Consider the following 11952-nt stretch of genomic DNA (forward strand, 5'->3'; position numbering starts at 1 on the left):
GCCTTATGCTGTAGGAACCCTGCAAAGGGGGATGCCTCACTGTGTGCTTTAGTTTTCATTTGAGGTACAAGAAAAACAGATTACAGGGCTCTGCTTGACTTATAGATCCAAAGGTAAATACGTTTGATTAACACCATTAATGTATTAAAATAATAAAAGCACTTTCGATGTCAGTTGTAAAAGATAAATGTTTTTACTACACAGACTTTACTGTCAGTTTAATCCTCATCTTTAAGCATCTGTAGTGGAGCTTTGCTTTGCTTAAGAAAACCAGAAAGCACATCATCTCAGTTATTAGTCTGGATTATTATAGACCACTTCTGCATCACATTGAGGAAAATTTGGTTCATAGTACATTTTCTAAGATGTTATTAGGGTATCAGAAATGTAGCTTTTAATGAAATAAAATGCTTCATTATCCTTTTCCTAGATTAAGTTAAACCTCCTTAAACTGGTTTCAAAAAACAGAAAAACGAAACACCCACACTGAGGAAAGCAACACTTTAGCCAGTTTGGAGTTATAAACCCTGTCTTTGCAGAAGCCGCACAGCTCTTTAGATGTGGTGATCAAATTCATGGAGGCCATCTTTGGAGGCAGATGGGCTTGGCAGGAAGTGGGAAGTGTTATGGGGTGAGAATTAATGTGCATATAAGGCTGTGTTTGCCAGACAGGGCACAGGCTCAACACCTCCTGGGTTGTGTTTGAGCAAAGCTTTGAGGGGTTAGAATCCAAAGCCTTTACAATGCATGACACAGCTGATAAAGCAATCTGGGAGAAGTTTCCCAAAGCCGCCGCTCCTTTCCTCCTCCAAGACGGCTGGCACTAAAGATTTGCCTTTTTGTCTGACATAGTCCAGCTTCATGTCAGAGCGACAACATTTATGCTCAGAGCTTTTATTGAAACACATTGTGTTCTTTCATATCCGCATCCAATGTTTGAGCTGCTGCATTAATTAGCGGATCCTTCTAGTCCTTATTGTTATTTATATATGACGAAAAGCTGTCTGTGACTCGGTGCTCATCAGAAGAAAAAAAAATAATTCTGCATAAAATCAAGCAAAACCAGGAAAATGGCTGCATGAAGAAGTCATTATGATCATTATCATTACCGCCCACTCACTACTGAAATGAGCTTCTGCCTCTAATCTTCCATTATTTATTTGAAAAGCTTAAGTTGTATTGAATGTTCCATTCAAACAACTCAGTGATTTCTTCTTTCTTAAAAAAACAAAGGAAAATCTTTCATAATAAAGATTAAACAAAAGAGTAAAGTTGCTTTTTTTTAATACTTAAATCACATTCAGACTTTAAATGATTTTGATGTTTTTTTTTCTTCAAAAGCAGTGCATTTCTTATAATCCATTATATATACCAGTATTTTATTGAAGCGCTCAGAAAACTTGCAGAAGTTCAGTAACTTAGATTTGTTTGTTTCTCTGTTTGAGACGATTAGCATTGTGGTTATATTTTACTAATTTATTGAACATACTACCTAGCCTAGCCTTCTCTTGTCTCATTTGTTGTGAATTTGAAGAGCAATTTTACACAGGATGTTAAAAAAAAAAAACAAGTCTCATTAAAGGATGTAAGACAGTCAGATGTTAGAATTGAACCATTACTCTAGAAGCAGCTTTCATCAGTAATCCAATGCTAGAAATCTGAGTTTTCTTTATTTTTTATTTCTTCTGTTCATTAACTCTAAACTAAGAACTGTCATTCTTTTTCCGGCTATTCTATCTTCAACCAAAAACTGTACTTTGACCTTTTTTTTCGGTGATGAATGTGTGCTTTGATGCATAAAAAGAGATAATCTATCATTTCTTTTTTGCTGTAAGAGTGAAAGCTACTAACTCTTAAAAGTTTTCTGGATTAGTTTTCAGCAGGGGGAAAAGTGCCTGTTTTAGCTGCAGAGTTACCAGAATCCTCTTTGATACGCTGCTTTCTTCACACAGTAAGCTCCCAGTTAGACACAGCCTTATCGGTTGGGCGTTTCATGAGAGATCCAGTGATGATGTGGCTAAGAAGGAGGAAGAGGACTGGGCTTGTCAACTATGCACGCTCATCAACCAGCCAGAAGCTAAAGCCTGTGATGCCTGCTTCACTCCAAAACCTGAGGGTGAGAGAACAGTTTTCTTTTATTGTCACTAAATTTAATGGGGTGACAGAACAGCTTTGTTAAGAAAGGAAAAAGAAAAAAATAGCTGTGTAGCAGAATAATAAGGTGCAATTTGACATTAATGCTTCAGTGCTTTAGGAGGCATGGCAAACATCAAATTGATACTGGAGTCAGCTGGGCCGAATCCTCTGTGCCCTACGTTGCTCCACAAATAATGACTGCATCTGTCAGCTGGTCATTTTTCTCTGACCGTCTTCAGATGGCTCACGGCAGCAGCCAAACTGCAGCTGATCGGCTTCAGCTCTTAGGAATCACACAGCTAGATTTGGAATACATCAAGCCTTTTTTAAAGCTCGCAGCACGCTGAAGGGCTGAAGAGCATCGGTTCACAGCTGCATTATATGGCACTGTAGTTTCAGCCCTCTTTTATTTTTATGGCTTTGAATAAGAGTGTTTTTTTTATTAAATCAGTGCCACAATAAAACCTCTTTGGTTCCATATCATAAAATGATTTCTAACTTCTAAACAGGGGGGTGAAGAAAAGGAACCGCACTTTAATCATCAGAATTTTTACATTATTGCTCTGAGCTGTTTGGAAACAATAAACATGAGCAGCCAGTACTCATGTAAACCCACTGCATTTTTCTGAAGATATGAGAGAATAAGAAATGAGACGGGTTGCTGCAAACATCAACTTAACTGACCACTGGGAAAACAATGCTTACATGGAGCTTGGAACTAGTTACTGTTTTTAAACTGATCAAAAAGATAAAAAGTCATCTCACTGCTGTAGCAGTTGCTGCTCCTCCATAACTGCTGCAGTGCACTGCTGGTCAGTTCTCTAAAAGAGTGTTACTATATAGATTACAAGCTAACTAATTGGGCTCTTTAGAAATCCATCTAATAGTGAATGCTACATACAACCATGAGGTGGAAAGCAAAAAAAAAAAAAAAAAACTCCACCTTTTATGGTAACAGTTGGGAAGCAACAAGCAGCAGGTCTGCTAATTAACTGCCTGCAGGCTGGAGTCAGCAGATAGCCTGACCAGCTAATTTTAGCCGTTTCTTCTGCCACTGTTGCTGAGCAGTGCTCAATCCTGGGAAATAATCACTTTAAAATCACTGCATTGAAGTTCCCCACTTTGGCACAATAAAGGGTATTTCCATTCGTTTCAAGTGTTTATCGGTAGTTTGTTCCTGTTCTGGAAGGCTGGGCAGGTTGCTTCGTCTAGCTGCAGGATTGCTCATTTTAGCCGTATTCTCAGATCTGAAGGGTGGTTTCATTTCCTTACACAGCATTTACTTCCATTCACATTTTAAACTGATTGATTTTCATTTCCACCCCTGCTATTTTCTGGAGTGGTTAGTCTTTTGAACGAGAGGCGCCTTTTACTGATTTGGGTGTGTGGCCTTGAAAGTGCATCTGCTCCTAACTTGTCTGGGGTCTCATAAACAAAAAAATATGAGGAATCCATATAAATCTATGCATGCCATATATACTACAATCGAATATGCCATAAAAACTGTTTTATTAAACCATGTGTATGCAGAAAACGAGCAATTTACCTTTATAGATCAAAGCTGTGCCTAAAAGTTTGCGTCCAAGGCTCCATGTTATGCTCAGCCCACTTTAGACGCATATTGAACCATAAATGCAGTGAATGTCATTGTATATTTAAATGAGCCAGCTGATCAATGTTATTTGTTAAAAACTACAACCAGAGTTTATAAACTCAGTTTAACTGAGGTGTCGGTGTGTGAGGGGAAAAGTCAGAAAGTTAGGTCTGGATGCCACTGTAAAAAAAAGGAAATATGTGTGTGGACTAATCACATTAGGGCTCCAACAATCAATTGGATTTATCATGATTAATCGTTTATTGAAATAATTGTCAAATATTTTAGTAATATAGAGACTGTAAAACATGCCTTTTGCTGACAAAGTGACCCACTTAGAGCAATAATTATACATACCAAAATAAAAAAATATATATATGTATAAATATTTTGCATGATAGATAAAAACCTTTTTTGTCTTTCAATATGCTTTATCCAGAACTCCTCAAGTGGAAAGGTTTTAGTTTTACCTGGTTTAATTTCGTAAAAAAATCTCCTTTAGGGAACATTTGACCATCCGATTATCAATTGATTAATCAAAAAACTAATCAACACAATCAATTAGTAAAATAATTGTTATTTGCAGCCTTAGATCAGATTAACAAGAGCTGTAACATCCCAGCTTTACAGATAAATTCACCAAATTATTTTATTCCTAGAAGAAGGTAAGGAGCCACAGAGAGGTTTAGAGCTGAATTGGTAATAAAAAATGAAACAACAAAAAAAGATATTCTGGCAAAACAGGGCACTTATCTTTTTGTTTTAAGATCGGCAAGTATTGTCATGTTTAGGCTACAGCTTATTTTTATTGGCTGTTTCCTGATTTTTTTATTTTTTTCTCCATTAGTGTGGGTCTTTAATAAACTTAACCCTCGTCCATTTTTCGCCAATATGAAACATGTTAATTATCTATATTTATTAATCATCAATAGTTTTGAATTCTCTATGTAGCAAAGACTGTTTATGTGTTTCATTGGGATTCTACTCCCAGCAGCCGCTCCTGTTTCACACCTATGATGAACAGTGATGGTCTAGCAGGTTTAGATAGCAGAACTGCGGAGTTTGATCAGCTGATCACCCCTCCTCATCCTGGGTCAGGAAACATTGATAATCCCTGGAAATGCATTCCCTCCTAATTCTCCTATCTGTAAAATCTCCTGCATGGTCAAGTCATCCATAACGCACCATTACACATTTACACATTTGCTACATTTCCTCATTGATCGGTGGTACAAATTGGCCCCTTGTTCACCAGAGAGAGGAATGTGATGGTGAGGAACCATTTAAATATCTGCAGAATTTGATATTGAATTTAAGCTTTTTAATTATTTGTGAGAGGACGTGTCAGTACCAGCATATATCACAATGCGGTTTTGGTCTATGATTAAAGTTTCATATAAGATAAAATAAAATGTTTGCAATAATTATGATTCAATCTTGCTTCAGTTTGCTTCAGTGACCAATTTCCCTCTCTGTCCAAAATATGCGAACACGTACGTAAGGACCAGAGTTTGCTAAGGTTCAAGCACATTTTCACACCAAGTTTGTTTTTAGAAATCACAGCCTTAGCATGATTTATGTTTATATGTTCGAGTCAGAGTACACAATTTTTAGGCCTTGTTTTGTGCAAAAACAAAAATTTAGAATTTTGACCCCTGGTCCTAATATTAATTTTGCTGATGAAGATTCTCAGTCATCCAGGTCATAGTCATTCCGTAAACTGTTGAACTTTTACGGAATAATATTAATTTTGTTTTTCATTAAATCCAAAAACAGCTGAAAAATCATTGCATGACCCTGGTTTTAAAGAAATGTAGTGCAATGTTTCTGAGAGATGTTAGAAGTAAAATATTTCAAATAATGCAAGAAAAAGTTACTGAGAAAGCAGAGGTTGAGGCAGTATGTCCAAAAATATTGACATTCTGGCTCTGGTTTATTTAACCACCTAAACCTTCCAGAGAGCACCCTAACTTTTATATATTTTTCAACCTTTAAGGGAGAAAAGTTTTTTTTGTAAGGAAAATGTTCATGAACAGTTTTAGCGAATATAATGAGCTATTCTGATTACTGATGCTTACTTTAAGATGGTGTCTCAGTGCTTCCATCTACATATTTATACATGGAACCACAGAACATGCTGAATAGAATGATGGCCTCCATTAAAGGGCCTTCACAATTTATACTTGACCCGATGCTCCTTGTTGACAGATTAGAAATAGCAGTATAGGTTTTTTTTCAAAGTAGATTTTTTTTTACTTATTTTATTTTCTTTTCCCCATGTCTATAAACTGTTTTTTTTATTCTCCTAAGCTTGGGGGAATTCAAATTTGCAGGAAAATGTATTGTAATTTTATCTTTTAAATCTTTAGAAAGTTGATCCACATGTCCTATTCTCAACAACAAAATGTTTCCTTTTTTTCTTATTCCTCATTTTTTTTATGGTCTTCAAAGTCTGCATTTTAAAATGCCGAATATGTCTTTTCTCACTTCATTCACGCTTCTTTGTTTTTCCTATTCCATATGAAAAAATTGGATTCCTTGATTGGTTTATAATATAACAGTCAATACACAATTTTACACAATACACAATTTAAACTGGAAGAAATATTAATTCTGATCTATTACATGGTTTTCTAGAAAGTTTACAGAAATTAGATATTTTTTAAATCTTATTAATGGAAACTCATGGCTACCTTAGCCTTCAGAATCTAATAAAACAAGACATTTTGATTTAATTTCCACACCAGCTATTCCAACCATTGTTTTTGAATTGAAATAATTGGAACAGAAATACTGAAGGAACACAGATTTATCCGTTTAGATAAAGTCAAAAACACAACAATACGAAACCTCATGAAAAAGAAAAAATGAAGCTTACAGGCAAACACATCTGTTATCTCCATTAATACAGCCAAATCTAGCTTTAAAATGAAACTTTGTGTGGGCTAGAGGTGATAAATGTTCTGATTTTGTTCTTAATGATCCTTTTTTCAAATATTTGAGTTAATTTATGCATCTGCATCTCAGAAGGATATTGTATTTAAAGTGACTGCAGAGCAGGACTTCCTGCTGCTTCTTGTTAAATTTCTGGTAACTATTTTAAGCTAACAACAACCTGGATGTTGTGAGAGCAGCCAGTGCATCTGAATTAGCTGCAGCTGCTGAACATAAATTGAGTTTCTCACCCTGGCTCCATCTCCACAGTTCACAAAGACGACATTAGCACTGAAGCATCGCCCTTCACTGCCGATTTAATTAAATACCCCTGCAACGCCTTCAGGAAGCCGCGAGAGGAGCTCAAAGTCAACTGGAGGTCTGCATTCGGGACTTCCACCCTTGTTTTCTCTGACATGAGTGAGAAGCCAAAGCCTGTAAACTCCCCACTCTCCCCAGCCGGCGGTCATTTGAATTCCTTGGCGGCAGAACGGGGTTTGTATAAAAACAGCTTATGCCAAGGGACAACAAGCCCCAATTATGCCTCTGGTGGCTGGCAAAGGAAAAGTGCAGAGCTCTCCAAGGGGGAATCACTGGAATCTTACAGTCACCCTTCCAAGAAAATGAGAATTGATCACAGCCCCTCTCCCAGTAACAAAGCTCCAAATGGAACCCCCAACTCAGGGTGAGTATCTCTTCCTCGACCGTCCATGAACAAGTTTATAATAAGATAAGTTTTATGTATAAGTTCAAGGAGATGAGCTGGGGAACAATTCATGGAACATTGTTAAAAAAAAATCCTCAGAAACATATAACCATGGTACAGCAGTGGCCATATACAATAATTGCCAACGAGCATCATTATACTTGGCTGAAAAGATGGCCCTAGCTCGCTAATAAGTGTTGATGTGACAGTTATTTCCTGTGTTTTATCTACAGCATTCTTCAAAATAATAAGACTGTTCCTTCTCCTCTGTCAGTGCTCGCAGATCAGGCACGGCAAGCACTGCAGCCCCTGTTCCTCCTAGTCCCCCTTGTTGCACATCCCACTGTCGTCCCACCGTCCTCAGAGTGGTCCACAAGGAGGGGGACAATAAAGGACGACAGTTTTATTCCTGCTCCCTGCCGAGAGAAAACAAGTGCAACTTCTTTCAGGTGGAAAAAGAAACTTTCTTGGATTTTCTTTATGTCTAAGTTTCAGCTTGACTACAGCTCAGCTTTAAAACTAAAGAAAACATTTCTTTCCCCCTTGTTGCAGTGGGCTGATTTGCACTTTCCTCTCTGTCACCACGGGAAACGCTGTTTAATGAGGACGGTTCTGAAACTGGGTCCTAACAATGGTCGCAATTTCTACACCTGCAGCTTTCAAAAGGGTAAACAATGTGACTTTTTCCAGTGGGCGGAGTACGGACCTGGAGTTTCCATGCTACCCGGCTGCTAACACATCAAGGCTGTACATAGGGGCACCTCTAAACATCAAGACATCATCAGGACATCTGTTTATTGCTTTCATTCAAATCAAAAAGTCAAACTGAGGCATTAGAGACATATAGTGTGCTATACCTCCAGTCATTTCTGGTATGGCTGGGCAGTTGGATTTTTTTTTTTTTTACAGTAAAGCTTAAAACATTCAGATTTTTTAAATAACAGAATGTTGCTCCTTAGAGATTAAAGAAAATACTCACAAAAACTGGTATAGAGAAATGTAATGACCATGTTCTGCAACCCTGGATGCTGTAAAACCGCCTTGTGGACAGTTGCATTAGAACAGTCTCTCCACTCTCCCTCCAAACTCTGCAAGCTTGGCATCAAATAATTTGCTAAATTGACTTTATTTTAAAAAGAAGACTTTTGAGTACCAGTCTAGGCTTTTAGGGGTCACTGATGTCTCTGATACAGAAGCGGCCTATAACAGTTGTAGCTCATGTACAGGATAGGTCTCAAGTAACACAACAGGCTTTATGCATCTCTTCCGAACTCCTAAAAACTTCCCTGTCCTGCGACCATCCCTGTTGATTTTACACCATTCCACTACCACACTTTTTCCTTCCACCAAACTTTCCAATCATATGCTTGAATGCAGCACTGTGTTAATTAATAGCCAACACCTTCAGCAACATCATTTTCTTGATGTCTGTGTCCATTTGCTGCACAGCTGTCATTTTCAATTCAATAGATATAATTAAAATTAACTGAGGGAAACATGTAATGTATAACTGTCTAATGTTTAACTTTTGATATGAACACTTTTAATGATTCTAAAAAGATGCACTTGTTTGACTTAAAAATAAAAACCCAAATCTTGCATATTTTTAAAAAGGAAATAACAAATATTTGTTTACTATTAAACTGCATATTTAATCAGGTATGTTGTAATAATCCCACATTGACCACATTGTGTTGAATAAAAAAAAAATATGTTTCATTTATTCAGTACATCATTTTTTAATTTTGATTTACATAAAATAATCAGAATAAAAACCCATCCTGGAGATGAGTAAACCATAAAAAACCTAAACGACTGAACAAGACGCTTAAAAGCAGGTGACAGATTTCAGGACTGGTGAGTCTGACTCGGAGTTTTGCACCATGAAGTGGAACTCTGTGAGGCTGGGGGCCTTGTTACATGCTGCACCTGAGAAGACGACACAAAAAAAAAAAACTATTAGATGAAAGCGATATTTAAACACCTTCCTCATTATGACTTGAGAACAAGGTGATTGCTTCTCTGCATGCTTCTGTTTAATGCATGCTGAGACCTTTCTGTCCCTGTTTTTCAGATATTTATTTGCCCTGCTGCTTCGCTCACATTATTGTGCATCTACTACAGATATAAAAAAGTGTTATTTGAAGCTGGCAAAGGGTTAAGACCTGCATTAAAATAGGGAGGCCAAGGGGTATGTGGGTTTCAAAGTTTGCAGCTGTTGCCATGAGAACAAAATCTTGAGTTGGGCAGGTTTGAAGGAGCAATGGATGACGAACCTAAAAGCAGGAGATGCTTTGATGTTCGGCTGAGGATCTGGTAACCTTTGGAGAAAACATAAATCGATGGAACTAATGCAGGACCTGTGCTGTTTTTTTTTTTTTTTTTAGGTATTTTTCACAGATTTTCTGAATCATGAAATTCCCTTCTTTGGTATGTCCTTTTAAACCTGAGCAGATAATGAATATCAACAATCTTTATCCTTTGGAAATGGGATGATCTATTATGAAAAAAAAAAATACACTTTGGTTTTAAAATATGTAGATTTTAAAGTGGTGAAGGAAAAATGTTTTAACAGAATCTTTAGATCTGTCCTTGTCTTTAAGTCTACATCCATGTTCTCCTCAGAAATAATTAATATAAGGATTTTTTTATGTAATCTAGGTGTTAAAATACAAAAAATATATACAAGTCATTTAATTTATGTTCAAAACTGATTTCTTGGAATTTAGATATGGTTTTGAATTATTTATAAGTAAAAGCAAATGGATCAGTTCATTATTTTGTCAGATTACAATTAAATCTTTTGTATACAATGGTGGGTTTTTACCACAAAGAAATATTTCTTTGAGGTAAAAACTCGCCATTTTTATATTTATATTTCTTAAATTAAAAACCTGAAATAAGAAAAAAGGTCTCTGTGACAAGCTGCTACTCCTTTAAACATATTAACATAAGGTTGAAAAAGTCAATATCCATCCCTGAAAACTAGGCCAAAGTGTCTGATAGAAAAAAATATAACATATATTAACATCATAACACTATTAGGTGAAAATCTTTCCATTATGTTTCGTTTCTTTCCTGCTTCATCCCAGCGGGTATGCGTCATTACCTTTGGAAAGAAGTCCATTTGTGAACTCATACACTCACCATAATGGCCTGTTGTGTTAGCACAGATTATAGCTCCAAAGAAGTCTGAGTAATGCCTCTTGATTCTGGAAATGGCCGACTTGCAGGCTACTGAGGGATCAGCCCCGTTCCTCATCAGCTCTACGGCCAAGTAGCTGTTGGCAGCAAGACATGAAGAAGACATGAGTAAAAACTAACAAGGCTGTAAAGGGCCACTGACCAGGATCATGAGAGGATGCATTTAGAATCATAATGGCCTGGATGCGATTAAAGAAAATGTATGGAGGGGAAACATCAAGAAAAATTTAATTTACAGGGATCTGCCACTGCTTTCAATTCTGTCTGCTAGGCAGTTTAATACCCATGTCATTAACTGTAAGCCTAGGGGTAGTGTAATTTCAACCTGAAAAACTCAAACAAAGAAAGAATGCAATTAAAAGAGATTTATTGATACAATATTTAAATCTTTGGCACTCAGACCTTGGCGGGAAACATCAGCACTGAAATTTGCTTTGATTACATGCATAGCCAGCCAAGCCTGAAACTGGTGTTGGAAAGGGGAATGAAGATGGAGGCCCGCTGGAATAAGGCACAGGTTCATATGAACCTCCATAATGAGCAAGCATGATGCGATGGTGGAGAGAAAAATGGGGTGTCTGGGTCAGATGCCGCTTGTGCCAAAGGGGATGGAGGAGGGTCATCCAAGTCGAAGTCAGACATTGCAAGCCAAATGAGCGATTAGTTGAGTAGCAGCTGTGTTCTGATTCTACATGTCTTTTAAACTGGACTCTGAATGCTGACTGGACTTTGTGGAGTTGTGGTCCAATGCTGATAGGCTGGCTTCAAAGATGGGTGAGCGTCTGATGGGATGGGTAAGTGACTCATTTTATTCAGCTGAATTTTCACCTGGCCTTCATAAAACAGTTACGGTTCATTGTGTTGCCCTCTTGCAGATTTCTTTGGTTTTATTACACTTTAGAGTTTCATTTCAATAAAAATTCATCACACTAAGATGATAGCAAAAGCTGTTATTGTTAATCAAGAAAAACACAAATAAACCTGACCCTGCATGAAAACATAATTTTCCTCTAGGTAAATTACCTATGAATAACGACATACAGTGGGGCCAAAAACTATTTAGTCATCCACTGATTGTGCAAGTTCCCCTACTTAGAATAATAAGGTCTGTGATATGTATCATAGATACAATTCAACTATTAGAGACAAAATGAAAAAAAAATCCAGGAAATCACATTTTAGGATTTTTAAAGAATTTATTTGCAAATTATAGTAGAAAATAAGTATTTGGTCAATAACTAAAGTTCAGCTCAATACTTTGTAACATACCCTTTGTTGGCACCCAGGTTTGCACACACTGTAGCTGGTATTTTGGCCCATTCCCCCATGCAGATCTCCTCTAGAGCAGTGATGTTTCAGGGCTGTCGCTGGGCAACGC

General features: G+C 37.1%; 2 protein-coding genes across 3 annotated transcripts in view; one reads left to right on the forward strand and one right to left on the reverse strand.

Moving 5' to 3' along the window:
- neil3 (nei-like DNA glycosylase 3) overlaps positions 1-8304 on the forward strand; it is a 23735-nt gene extending 15431 nt beyond the window's left edge. Inside the window, exons 7-10 of the mRNA XM_015385829.1 lie at positions 1953-2116; positions 6935-7349; positions 7645-7819; positions 7923-8304. Of these exons, the coding sequence (XP_015241315.1) occupies positions 1953-2116; positions 6935-7349; positions 7645-7819; positions 7923-8105 (937 nt within the window). The 3' untranslated portion in view covers positions 8106-8304. The remainder of the gene's footprint in view (positions 1-1952; positions 2117-6934; positions 7350-7644; positions 7820-7922) is intronic.
- The window catches only part of aga (aspartylglucosaminidase), a 25528-nt gene continuing 21837 nt past the window's right edge, over positions 8262-11952 (reverse strand). For both annotated transcript variants that reach the window (XM_015385830.1, XM_015385831.1), the window contains 2 exons: positions 10518-10651; positions 8262-9299 (listed from right to left, as the gene is read on the reverse strand). In XM_015385830.1, coding sequence (XP_015241316.1) covers positions 9199-9299; positions 10518-10651 — 235 coding nt within the window. In that variant the 3' untranslated portion in view covers positions 8262-9198. The remainder of the gene's footprint in view (positions 9300-10517; positions 10652-11952) is intronic.

This window comes from Cyprinodon variegatus, unplaced genomic scaffold (assembly GCF_000732505.1).
Source record: "Cyprinodon variegatus isolate N-32 unplaced genomic scaffold, C_variegatus-1.0 Scaffold349, whole genome shotgun sequence".
NCBI classification, from domain to species: Eukaryota; Metazoa; Chordata; class Actinopteri; order Cyprinodontiformes; family Cyprinodontidae; genus Cyprinodon; species Cyprinodon variegatus.